Source organism: Xenopus laevis, chromosome 4S (genome assembly GCF_017654675.1).
Source record: "Xenopus laevis strain J_2021 chromosome 4S, Xenopus_laevis_v10.1, whole genome shotgun sequence".
In the NCBI taxonomy this organism is placed as follows: Eukaryota; Metazoa; Chordata; class Amphibia; order Anura; family Pipidae; genus Xenopus; species Xenopus laevis.
Window position 1 is genome coordinate 20,692,468 of NC_054378.1, and position 15,721 is coordinate 20,708,188.

Below are 15,721 nucleotides of genomic sequence, written 5' to 3' on the forward strand. Positions count from 1 at the left end.
CAAAAATAGTGTTGATCTAGCAGAAGCGGAGGTCTTGCAGGCAGAGACAGATCACATCTCTAACCCCTCACCAGAGTCATACGCACTTCTAATAGACAAACGCAATGCCCTAGAGCGACAGCACACATTGTTAACAAAGAAAGCTCTTCTATACCAATCACAAAGGTACTTTGCAATGGGTGATAAAAATGGTAAAATGTTAGCATATTTCGCCAAAACAATAAGTCCCTCTACAGCGATACCGGTCATACAGGGAGCGGGTAATGTAATGGTCACCGACCCACAACTACTAGTAGAGGAGTTTGCTTCATACTATCGGGAGCTATATGATACATCACTAACCCACTCCAACGATCTTCACATACCTTTTTTAGATAGTGTTTCCATCCCGTCCCTCTGCACTGATGACAGGAAGGCTTTAAATGAACCTATTAGGTTAGAAGAGGTTAAAGAAGCCATTGCCTCTCTCCCACCAAACAAAACCCCAGGCACTGATGGCCTCCCCTCGGCTTGGTACAAGTCTTTACAGGAGCAACTAGCCCCTCAGCTACTTAGTACCCTACAGTCCTCCTTTGTGACAGGCTCGTTACCCCCCTCATTCAGTGAAGCCCTCATTGTGGTGATCCCCAAACCTGGCAAAGACCCGTCACAGTGCAGCTCATACCGACCTATCTCTCTCATAAATACGGATGCTAAAATCCTTGCAAAAATACTTGCGAGAAGACTTCAAAGATACATCATAGACCTAATCCACCCAGACCAATCAGGGTTTATGCCAGGCAGGTCCACTAACATCAACCTGAGGAGATTATATACCAATATTGAGATGTTACATGATCAGCCGGGCACGAGAGCAGTGGCCTCCCTTGATTCGGCCAAAGCGTTCGATTCCATTGAATGGCCTTATCTCTGGGAAACATTACGCAGATTTAATCTGGGTGACCAATTTATTAAATGGATCCAAATATTGTACCAACGGCCAACGGCAAGGGTAAGGGTTAATGGTCTTATATCTGCTCCGTTTCGATTACATCGTGGTACGAGGCAGGGCTGTCCCCTGTCACCATTTCTATTTGCCTTAGCCATTGAACCATTGGCTATTGCCATCCGGGAATCCCAACAAATTTCTGTCTTAACTCTCGGCCCCATTACGGAAAAAATCTCCTTATATGCGGACGACATGTTAATATATCTTGCCGACACCCAAGGTTCCCTCTTGGCTCTGCTCACGTTAGTAGGACAGTTTGGCGTTTTTTCAGGCCTTAAAGTTAACTGGGATAAATCCATACTCTTTCCAATCGACAAACAGCCTACTCCCCTTCTCCCCCCCAATGTAGTGCTAACGTGGGCGCAGGAATTTAAGTACCTGGGTCTGAATATACAAGGGGACCTGTCCACCTTCGTACAGATCAACCTCAATCCGATACTTACAAAACTAGAAGCTGACCTTCGAGGCTGGGCAAATCTCCCACTTACAATGTGGGGGAGAATAAATCTTATCAAAATGATATACCTCCCCAAAATCCTATATCATCTACACAACGCTCCAATCCATATTCCCAGCTCGGTGTTTAAAAAAAATCAATCATCTCATTCTCCCCTTTATATGGAACCAAAAAGTACCACGGCTGGCCTGGGAAAAGTTGACAGCTGATAAAGATGAGGGAGGACTGGCCCTGCCCAACTTCCACCTATATTACCTAGCATCCCAAATCTATTACCTACACTGGTGGTTTCATCCTGACCCATACAACCCCAACATGGCTTTGCAAGCCAACGTAGCAGGGTCCTTAGAGGGCCTTAAGAATCTACCATATCGCAAGCTCACAGACATGGGCAACTTACCCTCCTCTATTACTACACCCCATAAAGCTTGGTGTCAAGGACTGAAACAGCTTAAAAAACAACCCTTGCGTTTGATTTCCTCCCTCCCATTATGGGGCAATGCCAATCTTCCACATTTTCGGAATCTAGACGACTTTCTATATTGGCCACAACGGGGTATCAAATTTCTGGGTGACCTGCTAATAAATAACACATTCCTGTCATTTCAAGAGCTCCAAGACAAATGTGCTCCACTTCACATTCCCCTGTTTAGATACTTTCAAATCCGTCAACTATTCAGGGCACAGTTTGGTACTCTTTCCCCGGTGTTGACTACATTGGCAATGGAGGAGTCCCTGGCAGTAGAGCAACCCACCAAACTAATATCTAAATTATACCACAACCTATTAGCAAGTATCCCCCCTCCATTCCACAAGGCACAAAATAAATGGCAATTACTTGTACCAGAGCTCACCCAGGAGGACTGGGAGGAAGCGACAGAGTCAATATATATCAGCTTAATATCCGTGAGAGATAAACTGATTCAATACAAAACATTCCATCAGTTATATACAACCCCAATAAAACTTAAGGCTATGGGTAAAAGAAACAACGACAATTGCCCTAGATGTGGTGAAATGGCAGCAAACTTCTTACACATGATCTGGGCCTGCCCAATAATAAAAGCCTATTGGTCTCAGGTAATGGCTGCCCTAGCAACTACCCTAGATTTTCCACAGGTGAACTCACCTCAGGTGTGCCTACTGGGGATAGTGGACCAATTAGTCCCCACTGTACATGCAAAAATTAGGTTTCGAGTTTTGTTGTACTATGCTAAAAAATGTGTTATTATGCATTGGATGGGGCCCAACCCTCCCACCAGGGACTCCTGGATAAAATTAGTTGACGAGGCTATTCCCATGATTAAGCTTACGCATGAAACTAGAGGCACAACCCGCAAATTTGATAAAATATGGAGCCCATGGTGGGAGTCGGGCCCGGGCTTGCAATCAAGGAATGAAAGGGAATGAAAAGCCCTCTGATGACTCTGACACAATTACTGCAGTGGTAAGACCCGAAAGAGAGAACTAATATGTACCAATCATGCTACAATAACGACATTGACACAAGATTGTAATAAAACTGTTTAATGTTTGTAAGTGTTTTATGTGTTTAAACGAATAAAGCATTACCTTTAAAAAAGGGGAAGTAGAACTCAATGATGAACAGGAAAGGAAAGAAGGTAAGAGGAATAGAAGGCAATGATGAACACTAAAGATGGAAAGGGGAAGTAGAACTCAATGATGAACAGGACAGGAAAGAAGGAAAGGGGAAGTAGAAGGCAATGATGAACAGGAAAGAAAAGAAGGTAAAAGGAAGTAGAAGGCATTGATGAACAGTAAAGATGAAAAGGGGAAGTAAAAGGCAATGATGAACAGGAAAGGTAAGAAGGTAAGAGTAAGTAGAAGGCAACAATGAACAGGAAGAGAAGAAGGTAATAGGAAGTAGAAGGCAATGATGAACAGGAAAAAAAGGAAATGGGAAGTAGAAGGCAATAATGATCAGGAAAGGAAAGAAGGCAAGGGAAGTAGAAGGCAATGATGGATAAGAAAGAAAAGAAGGTAAGAGGAAGCAGAAGGCAACGATGAACAGGAAAGAAGGAATGGGGAAGTAGAAGGCAATAATGAACAGGAAAGGAAAGAAGGAGAGGGAAGTAGAAGGCACTGATGAACAGGAAAGGAAAGGGGAAGTAGAAGGCAACGATGAACAGGAAAGGAAAGAATGTAAGAGGAAGTAGAAGGCAATAATTATTAACCTGTATTTATAAAGTGCCAACATATTTTGCAGCATTGTGGAATGATGAACATGAAGGAAGGAAGGGGAAAGTAGAAGGCAATGATGAACAAGAAGGAAAGAAAGAAAGAAAGAAAGAAAGAAAGAAAGAAAGAAAGAAAGAAAGAAAGAAAGAAAGAAAGAAAGAAAGAAAGAAAGAAAGAAAGAAAGGGGAAGTAGAAGGCAATGGTGAACAGGCAAGGAAAGAAGGAAAGGGGAAGTAGAAGGCAATGAGCATCAAATGTCATTAGTGGGGGTATATAATGAAAGTAACAGAGAGATGAAATGGTAATGTAGGTAACAATGATCAATACAATAAATTAATTTTAATAGAAAGCTAGTATGAGTATGTAAAAGATGGATTAGGGTACACTTATGTGCATGTATATTTGTGCTGCTTCATGGGCAAGGACATGTGTGCCGAAGCTAAATTACCGGTTCGGTCTTTTCTGCAGCCAATGCCATGCATTTTTATTTGCACCATAGCTCCTGGCTAATTCCATCCCTGGCACATGTAAGTATATATTTAGCACTTCTAATTTCTCACAAAGTGAAAAGCGATGATAACGCCGTGGCTCAGATGCTATTTGGGGAACTCGATTTGCAAGTTCTGCAATGGGAAACGTATGGTAAATTGTGTTGGGGAAAGATAAGGCTGCTTTAATTTGCCTTTTGCAGGATACAAATAAGCATTTCTCCTGGGCAGCAGCATATCAATTCTCCGAGCAGGCAGGAGGGGTGGGCAATATAGTTCAGTCAGTGTGGCCAAGCGCGTACACCTCCCCTCAGTAATTGTTTTTAATTTGAAGATTAAGTAATAATCAGAAACGTCGAGTAGTATAAGTGCAGGCACAGTTTGGGATGGGGTGTATATATATATATATGTGTATATATATATATATATATATATATATATATATATATATACCCCATATGTGTGTTTTCTAAATCAGGGCATAATGCCAACTTGCTAAACAATTATGAATGTCGTTCACATCTTAATATGGAGCTTTGTACATTATGGGGCCCCCCCATAGAGTTTAAGCATCATCTATATATATAAGGAGCATTGTTGTGGGTCATTCAACATGGTAGGGTGCGAAGTGCCAAAATACAGGCACAATCTGCTATATTTCTGCACTTTTGAGCCCTGTTCTGCATTCTAAATGAAATGGAGAACAAAGACATGTGGCCACCCTCGTGCCTGTGATGGCAGCACTGAGGGGCAGGCTGGGTAAAGGCACCACCCCTTGTACCCCCTAACTTCCTTTACATGCAAAAGTTAGGGGTGTCGTTCACTTATTGATACACTGGGGGTGGTCCTGCCCAATTTATTGGAAACATGGTATTAACCACATCATTATAGAGGTGTAGTAAAATTACTTTTGATACTATTACTATTGGGTAGCCCTTGGTCAGACCATTTTATTTTCAATTAAAACAGCCACCATGTGCAAAATGGAAAATCTTCAAGATAATTATTTAGAATTTTTGAAAGTTGGTCTCCTAGAAAAATAAAAGCATTGCAAATCAATTTCAGAGAGCGGCAACACATTACCGCCGGTGTCCACTGAGCTTTAATACCCATTATCAGTAGCTTACAATAAATATGCTCACGGCCGACATCTCTCCTCCATCAAGAAACATGTAATTTACAAGGTGAAGAGGAAAAAGAAATTTCTCATAAATTGTTGCATCGGCAGAAGGTTCCCAGGTCGCCTCAGAAGCTCGCGTACAACGTTTCCCGTGATTTGTTTCAACGACCCATTTTGTGGAAAGCCATTTTATGACTCTTAGGAGGATGAAGCACAAGAGCAGATGGAAATTTATGGTCAAGTGGAAAGTTTCGCCATAGGATATTGATTTCATATTGAGTGAAAAGCTCCCTCAGAAATGGTCAGGGCTTCGACTCAAGAGGAGGCACCACCACCTTAATAGATGCAATTTCTTTATTATAACAAAGGACTGGAAATAATGGTAGGACAAAGAGGAGAAACATCAGGGAGGAACATAAAGGTCAACCATGAACTAAGGGAACTAAGAAGAAAACATTCTTTATTTCTAGGAAATTAAACTGAGTCAAGTCATCAATACTGTAAATCTAGAAGGTTCTACCCTTATAACAAATAGCATACCCACAGACCTAGGTGGGCAGCGATGTATAGGAGATGTTCAGAAAATGGTATTATGCCGTTTCAAGGGATTTCATTTCAATTTAGGGGGGCACTGTATTAATGCAGCATTGGGAAATGATGCACCACCAAGCAGAACACGACATACAGGATTTCAGGTATTACTTTACTGAAATACCTAAGATTTTGAGATATTTTCTATGTAAGGCTAACATAAACGCAATTCAATTTGTTAGGCACACCCCCAGAGACTCCAAACCAGACACCTAAGGGTGCGAGTTTGTGCTTCTCATGTTCGATGCCAACTTTCACATAAGTAACGTTTGGAAGACCAGCATCTAATTTTCATTCAACAAAGTCCCAATATTTCACCCTTGATAGAACTGCCAGGCAGGAGCCGATACATTAATCCTGAGATGTAGCCCATGGTGCGTTATAGATCCAAGAGGTGTTGGACACTCATAACTTTATCATTTTTCTTGTGCAGAGGCTGAAACTTGGTTTTCTCCCTGGACTTTATACTGACGCTTGCTTGCTGAATTGTAGTTTATTCTCTGTTTCTGTGCTGCAGTGATAGGTTGGTTGTTGCTGCTGAACTATTTTGAGGGCCGCAGACAGTTGCCATTGGTTAGCATACAAACATACACCACTCACTCGCACTAAAGTATCCCGTACTTTGCTTTCAATGATGGTGATTTTCTTGGCAAACCTCACAACTCAAGTACTGCCTGCTATTGATACTCATTAGTTTTAGGGAATTCCCTCTCTTGAAAAGCAATCACAAATCATTTCCACTGTGTAGCCTACAGTAAAACTGGTTGGGTGGATGAACTTCTAAAAGTCAGGATTTCCCCATCAAACCCCTACAGAGCAGCAGTTGTATGTATGAAGGTGGGAATAGGAGGCATAGTAACGCACGATGGTGACAGCAAGGCATGGTTTAAACAGTAGGACAAGATGGTCAAAGTATGTCAAGATGGAGACGATACTTCAAGTAGGAATTAGTAGGGCAAGATGGAGACAGTAGGGCAAGATGAAGATAGCAGAGCAAGTTGGCAACAGTAAGATAAGATGGAGACAGTAGGACAATATAGTGACAGTAGATCAAGATGGAGACAGTGTGGAATTTTGGATACAGTAGGACAAAATGAAGATAGTAAGGCAAGATGGGGACAGTAGTTCACAATGGAGACAGTAGGACAAGATGTTGACAGTAGGGCAAGATAATGACAGTAGGTCAAGATGGAGACAATGTGGCATTTTGGACACAGGAGGGCAAGGTAAAAACAGCAGGACAAGATGAAGACAGTAGGGCAAGATGGAGACTGCAGGCTAATATAGGGACAGTAGGGCAAGAGGATGATAGTAGTGAAAGATTTAGTATCTGCTCAAAATACCAAGGTGCACGAGCATTTTGGCCCGCTATCCTTTCTTATATATATTCATTTGAAGGTTGTTAAAAAAAAAAATGGTTAATGAGATGTTGAGAAAACCTGAAACTGAAGCAGCTTTGGCCAAAGCATTGAACGCCCCCTATATGAGTGCATGGCAAATAAATGCTTCAAAATGTGTACATTTTGGCAATTATAAATGGAGAATACTTGTGATGAGGTATTTCAATTAACTTATTTAAAGGTAACAATGTTACAAGGAGAGTTAAACAGTAGCACAAGTCAGTAACAATTAATATTCACGTAATAATATTCGACAGTCAAGAAGTTAAGCATTGGCCTTCACGATTCATCATGGCTGCCCTAGAGCTGGTAGCTGTGATAAATATTGGCTGCTCTGGAGCTGCTGGTTGTGATTCATTATAGTCATTGCATTTTAGATTCATTGTGGCTGCTCTGGGCTCCCTCAGTTGGAGAACACTTCCTTCCATGACAACAGAAAAATAAACTTAGATTCCAATAAGAACTGTCCTTCTTCCAATGATCCTCTACAGTGTAAAACTTTTACAATCGAAAGGAAATCCCAGAATAAAAACGTTGAAGAACATCTAAAGACCATGTTATGACCATAAAATGACCAAGCTAGACAAAACCCGACCCAAGTGCAGCACTGGGACATACTCCTAGAACCGTTTTGATACCTTGTATATCAATAGCTTTATTTCCACCAAAATCCTTTTTACGTACCAGATAGTGATGGGCGAATTTATTCGCCAGGCACAAATTCGCAGCGAATGTGCACATTTTGCCGCTGGCAAATAAATTCTCAAAATTGCCAGCAAAAATTAGCGGCAATTGGCGGCAACATATTTTTGACGCCGTCGACAATTCCGACGCCAGCGACAATTCTAGGCACCCATTGACTGTAATGGGTGTTGGAATTGTTGCCAGCGGCACTTTGCAGCGGCGAATTTTTCGTTGTTTCATGAATCTCACGGGAAACCCGCTAATTTTTCAACGAAGCAAAACAGGAGAAATTCGCCCATCACTAGTGCCAGATTCATGCAAAGACAATTGTTTGATGAACAAGAACTTACCCTCACAGTAGGCCGGATCCCCTTGGATTGGTTGAAAGCCACTGAGACACTCACAAGTAGCTTTAGTGTTACGGTTCCTACATTCCGAGTTCTCACCACATCTATGTCCGTCAGCACAAAAGTTATGTCCTAGAAAATAAAAATATATATATATTGTTTTTATATTCTTTAGGGCAGTAAAACACGTTCTCATTAGTAAAAGATAAAGGGCTACCTAAACTAGGCTGAAATGGACATTGCATAACTGCTTTCCTCAATAACTCTAGATAACAGAGAGCAAACACGCGGAACTGGATTCTGTTCATAGGAAAATGAAGAGCAATTTATCATGGCCATCAATCTTCTTTAACCATGGTAGACAAATTCCTGGTAAGGTTAGGGGCACCAAACTGTCTATTCTGTATCACAGAATGCCTGCTATTTCAGTGGACAAAGCCAACTACCAACCAGCACTCAGTGCAGGGGCCCTGTGGAGATGCCCACTCATGTGTGATATATTTTGGACACCCTTTTAATGACTTCTCCTACTGGACAAGTTCTTAATGACCCTCTACCAACAGCCTTGCAAAACAATAATGAGGGCACAGACTTCATGCTATCCAGATGGACCATCTCAGCTGCCCCTGGAACAGCCTCCAACATGCCTGTTGGGGCTGCAGAGAGCGTGCAGTAGAAGGTGCATCTGGGGTACCAGATTGAACACACTCGCTGATCTTGAGCACCTTAATAAGAGACACATGAGACATTTCAATAGACTGTTCCTGGAAATGTGTGACAGCAGGTGCTGTGTGACAGCAGAATTCCCCTTCACTTGCCCCCCATCTCTCATTCCTGAAGAAAGAAATGAAGCAAACTAGAAAACATGGCACTTGGCAGCAACTGGGTAGTGTTTGAAATCACATTAAAATTCGCCCACAGCATTTGTACATTTCTTCCAACAATCTTACAGTAAAGAGCCATCTGGGAACTCAGAGCTTCCTCTTCCTCCTGATCCAGAATTATTATCAAGTATTTTTTCAGAGCAGTCCTTTTCCACGGCCCTCTACAATTATATTCCAGTACAAACATGTCCAAAGTTCGTGGGTTAGGGTTGTAGTGAGTGTGTCTGACAATGGTCAGTTGTGAGTTGAGTTCTTCCTGAACCGCACAACACTAATAAGGTCACTTAGTGTCCAGTAAGCTAAGGGTTCTACAATGCTACTTGGGTTTAGGACGGTGGCCATGCTCAGATGCACACCACACTGGATTTGATTCCCAATCAATCACCCCATTGGGAAAGAGGTCCACTTGAAAAACCCCTGCAGAGGCTTATGGTAAATGCTAATGGCCATGGATCTGGCAATAAATTATTGGTTAAGTAGACTAGGAGCCACTGAAGGCTTTCCTCACCAGAAGATCTCCTGGTACAATGCTGAGATGCTCTGACCCTTCCATCACCCAAATGCAGAATTGTTGAAAATACAGAAACTTTCATGAGTATTAGAAGCAAATTTGGACTTGATACCAATCTTTGTTTTAGTTAATGGTTGTCTTGCAGTCACCATGGCTAAATGCTAAAAGTCCTGTCAACTCTGAACTTTGCAAAATATCCTCGAGATTAGTCAGCTGGTTTAGATCAGGGCATCACTAATTTATGTCCAGAGCTCTTTCACTCAACCAACTTGTGTCCGAACTTCTCTCAGGAACTCAGGCACCATCATGGTGGGATGAACGGCTTGATACTCTTCTAGTAATATCCGTATTATGGGTTTAATTTCCTTTTTGGAGAAGAAAACGGAGTTGACCTCTGGGAGCTGCCAAATTGTTTAGGAAGGAAACACTGATCCTAGTCAAAGGACCCCCACAAAGGCTTTGTTTCCATAACTAACAAATACATCCCTTCGCATCTGATATGCCTCTGTTGAACCAGTTAGAGTATTAAATTAATATTGGTCCCGGGTGAGCTGTTAGCTGTGAGATGCAGGTCAAATAATTCCCCTAACTCTCACTTTCTACTGATGAGGATAATGCCAGGACGTTGTTCTGCTGAGACGACGAGCAGCACAAACACTGGGATTAATATTATTTATGATCATGTCAGGACAATGTGCCGGGACCCCTAAGCACTGAGCAAATATTAATAACAGGCCAAGCAAATACAACTGCCTGCCGACACACACCCAATAATAGAGACAGATTAAAAGGAACCCAGGGCTTAATAGGACAGAGATTCAAAAGAAGGATAAAGGTCATGTCATTCCATGCACAGAGCAGCAGAATATAATCACCCCATGCAAATACCCATTGGCTTCATTGATCAAAGGAGAAGGAAAGCTATGGAGGCATTTTATTGCCAGTAGATTAGCTGCAAAAGTGCAAGCTAGAATACTATATTTATTCTGTTTAATGTTTTACCATACATGAGTAAAAAGCTCTAGAAGCTCTCGGTTCGTTTAGGATAGCAGCTGAAGTATTAGCTTGGTGTGACATCACTTCCTGCCCGAGTGTCTCCCTGCTCACTTATAGCTCTGGGCTCAGATTACAGCAGAGAAGGGGGGGGGGAGAAGCAAATTGAGCATGTTCACGCCCGGGCAAGGAGGTTTAAGATGAAGGCAGGAAGTCTGATACAGGAGCCCATGTGTACACAATAGAAGGAAAGAAATACAGTGTTTCTTTTGACAGGGGATTCAGAGCAGCACTACTTTGAGGGGTAACTGGTATATTTAGGTGGACCTTTCTGATAAGGATTACTTAGTTTTAACCTTTCCTTCTCATTTAAGTGTTACGATTGGTATCCCAAACCCAGAACAAACCCAAAGGCCCCAGTCGTGGCTCAGTCTTTCGCCTATAACACCCACCATTCAATTCGGGAGGAGCCCTCCGCTACTCAGGTGCTACCATGTCTTAGTGTGAGAGGACCAGGGGGAGAGTTCTGGGCAGGCAAGGGAACCGCACCTTATACAGGAATTGAGAACAAGAAGCGTAGTCTAGGTCACAGGCCGGATCAAACCAAACAGGAAAGGCAGTGCAGATTCAGCAAACAAGAGAATAGTCGAGGTCACAGGCTGGGTCAAAACACACCAAAATCGCAGTACCAGACAGGAGTAGTCAAAACGGACAATGGTCAGGACAGGTGGCAGACTAGACAAAAACCAGGAACAGGCAGGGTCAGAAACAAGTCAGAAGCACAGTAGAAAGCACCCAGGAACTTCAGAAAAGACCTTGGGCAATGGGAATTTGCCCATGGCCCCTTTAAATATTTAAACTTTGCGCCAAAAACCAATGACGTCATGATGTGTCATGCCTAAACCCTGGATCAAGCCGGCGTGCATGCTATAGAGCAGATGTGCAATGAGTGCAGAGGATTAGGGCTGTTGGCGTCCCCACCAGGACCCACTAGACCAGCAGGAAACCTCACATTACCACCCCCCTAGAGGGGGCCACTTGACCCCTAGGTTTATCAGGAAACCTAGCATGAAACTGTTTATGAGCTCGAACATCCGAGGCAAGAACCTAAGACATCTACTCAGGACCATGGCCCTTCCAATGAACTAAGTACTGTTTACCCCTGGAAAGACGAGAGTCTACCAACCTTTGCACCAAGTACTCAGGCTGGCCTGAGGAGGAGAAAACTGTCGAACAGTTTTGGCAGGCTTTAACAAAGAAACATGGAAAGAGTTAGAGATTTTAAGCTCAAGAGAAAGTTCTAGTCTGACAGTACTAGGGTTAATAATCTCAGAAAATTAACGATGAACACAGAAAATGGACCAATAAACTGAAGCTGGAGCAGGCAACGGAGCGACAGGATGCTGCTGGATGGTGTCTAGTCTTGCTGACAATCTCTGCGGGCAATGGACAATTTGATCCTGCTTGGACTCTTGCTCTACATTATGCTTAAGTTAACTAGCGAGAATCGCTTCAGTGGAGAAAGCCGTAGCACCTTCAGTGTCCATGTTTGGCCCAATGTACTGTTACCAGAAAAAAACCCAACGTTCCGGTCGCGGCTCAGTCTTCTGCCTATAACAGCTCCCTTTCGCTTCAGAAAGAGCACTCCGCTTATCACATTAAGTACAGAAAATGCAATATTACTAACCATGATCTTCAGCAGGACTGGGAAGGGGTGCAGGTAATGTCCTAGTTACCTGCTTGTTCTGGGCACACAATAACCTACACCCTGATACTGTACTGTCTAAGCTAGGGAATCAATATGGCACCTCCTACCCATATGTATAAATACAAATTGTGGTGTTTATACAAATGTTCTGTAGAAGTCACTGTGCTACCAAAACATAACAAATTGGCGACAAGATGTCTCTTCTACCTCTGCAACAGACTGCACCTTTTCTCCCAAACCCTGGTGAGCCTACCATACCTTTTTCTGCTTGTATCCGTATGTTTTAAAATTACATTATTGCTGCTCACCAAAGGGGAGATTTCTGCTGCTAGAAAGCGTGCTTTACTTATTCACTGCCTGGGAGCAGAGGGACAGCGTATATTCTATACATTACCATTACCTGATGAGACTTATGAAACTGCTATTACTGTTATAAAGAACTTTTTTGTGCCAAGAGTAAATGTGGTGACTGAAAGATATAAATTCCTCCAATGTGGACAACGTAATGGCAAATCCACAGAACAATTTGTAGCAGCTTTGAGAGAGCTGGTTGTTACCTGTGAGTTTGGGAATCTAACAGATGAAATGCTAAGAGACCTTGCGAGAAAAGCTCATACAACTCGCACAGGAAAGTCATCAAGGAATTGTACGTACAAAACAAAGACTACGAGAGCTATACTGGTGGCCAGAAATTGATGCTGATGTCGTAACTGCCATTCATTCTTGTGTTACTTATATGAATCATGACAAAACAGCTATCACACATACACCACCACTTCAGCCAGTACCATTCCCTGATTCAGCATGGGAAAAACTTGCTATTGATATTGTCGGCCCTTTTGCAGATGTTCCTATAGACTGCAGATTTGCTATAACCTTGATTACAGTAAATGGCCTGAAATTGCATTTGTTTCTCATATAACATCAGCTATAGTGATGGGCGAATTTATTCGGCAGGTGCGAATTCACAACAAATTTGCGCGATTCGTCGCCAGCGAATAAATTTGCGAAAATTCGCCCTGGAAAAATTCCCCGAAAAAATTAGCCGGCGCCGTTTCATGAATTTTTCGCCGTTTCGCGAATTTCACAGGAAATTCACAAATTTTCCGGCGAAACGGCGCAAATTCGCCCATCACTAATCAGCTACAGTAATAACATTTCTGTCTACAGTCTTCAGCAGAGAAGGTAATCCAAAGGAGTTGATCAGACAACGGACCACAGTTTGTCTCATCTGAGTTTGAATCCTTTCTGAGAGAGAGGAATATTGTGCATAGGAAATCTTCAGTGTATTACCCAACAAGCAAATGGAGAAATCAAGCAATTTAAAGTCTGAAAGAAGCACTACAGACAGCAAATCTTACTGGGAAATCTTGGAAAGTATTTACAACAGAGTTCCTACATAACTACAGAGCAACGAGCCATGCAACAACTCAATCATCTCCTGCTGAATTATTACATGGCAGACAGATGCACACTAAGTTACATGTTGCAGACATCAAACTTCCACAAAATACTGTGCCTACAAAATCATCTACTGCTGACATTGTGAAACATCAACAGGCCAAATGCAAGGCTTATACTGACAGAAAACGTGGTGCAAGAGAAGTGCACTTTCAGCCTGGATCTTTAGTCAAAATTAAGAAACCAGAAATACTGAAACGAGGACAATCTAAATTTACTACACCACTTGAAGTGAGACGACAGCGAGGACCATACACATATGAACTGTCTGATGGACGCTAGTGATGGGCGAATTTGCGAAATTCGCGAAACGGCGAAAAATTCGCGAAACGGTGCCGGCGTCTCATTTTTGACGCCGGCGCCCGTTTTTTTTACGCCGGCGCCTGTTTTTGGCGCCGGCGTCCGTTTTTCCGAAAAAAACATTTTTGACGCCCGCGAATTTTTGAGGCCTGTGAATTTTCGCGGGCGTTTCACGAATTTATTTGCTGGCGGCGAAACGCGCAAATTCGCCGCGAATTCGCGCCTGGCGAATAAATTCGCCCATCACTAATGGACGCATATGGAATGCAAGTCGTCTTGCTCCTGTTAGATATGACTTCAGAGAAGCTCCATTTCATGAAGGACATTTTCCTACTCCTGATGTCAACTGCAATAGGCCTGAAGAAAGTGAACCTATGAGGTGTATTGAGAGAATCAGAAAACTTCCTGCATGGAACAAGGACTTTGTGATGTGAAGAATGTATAATATTGTTTTATGCATACTGTTTAATTGTTGCTGTTTATTATAGTTGTCCAAATGCTTTCCTACTATAGGGGGAATATGTGGTGTTTATACAAATGGCCTGTAGATGTCACTGTGCTCAAGACTTATACTGTGCATACTTTCTATACAGCTTGTGGTGTTAGAGTTGCTTACTGTTAGGTAATGGCTGCATGGGCCTGCTAATAAAGCACTGTTATTCTCTACTCATCCTTGGCTACCAAAACATAATACAAATATACAGAGAAGGGATGTTCTGGGCACACAATAAGTTATACCCTCATACTGTACTGTCTAATTGAATCAATATGGAACCTCCTACCCATATGTTTAAATACAAGTAAACAGAGAAGGAATGTTCTGGGCACACAATAACCTACATCCTCTTGCTGTACTGTCTAAGGGAATCAATATGGCACCTCCTACCCATATATATATATATATAAATACAAATAAACAGAGAGAATGTTCTGGGCAAACAATAAGCTATACCCTCATACTGTACCGTCTAAAGGAATCAATATGGTACCTACCTTCTCCCATATGTATAAAGGAATGCTCTGGGCACACAATAACCTCCACCCTCATATGGTACTGTCTAAGCCAGGGAATCAATATGGCACCTCCTACCCATATGTATGAATACAAATATACAGAGAAGGAATGTTCTGGGCACACAATAAGCTATACCCTCATACTGTACTGTCTAAAGGAATCAATATGGTACCTCCCTCCTCCCATATGTATAAATACAAATATACAGAGATAGAATGTTCTGGTTAAACAATAAGCTATACCCTCATGCTGTACTGTCTAAAGGAATCAATATGGTACCTCCTACCCATATGTATAAATACAAATAAACAGAGAAGGAATGGTCTGGGCAAACAATACCCTATACCCTCATCCTATATACTAACCGAAGGCCTATCTATGTCCCGAGTGGAGGGGAGGCAGATGCGCACGCAACTTCGGTTAGGATCTATGAGATGCGCGCGCAACTTCAGCCGAAAGACATAGATGCGGCCTTCGATTAGCAGATGTGCTGGAAGGTTAGGATCAGAACAGGTTAGGATCGGGGAGGCAGATGCGCTGGAAGGTTAGGATCTAGGGAGGCAGATGCGCTCACC

General features: G+C 42.4%; 1 protein-coding gene across 5 annotated transcripts in view; it reads right to left on the bottom strand.

Annotated features, from left to right (window-relative positions):
* nell1.S (neural EGFL like 1 S homeolog) overlaps positions 1 to 15,721 on the bottom strand; it is a 328,272-nt gene that overhangs the window by 165,480 nt on the left and 147,071 nt on the right. For all 5 annotated transcript variants that reach the window (XM_041591299.1, XM_018260318.2, XM_041591298.1 and 2 more), the window contains 1 exon segment: positions 8,278 to 8,406. In XM_041591299.1, the coding sequence (XP_041447233.1) occupies positions 8,278 to 8,406 (129 nt within the window).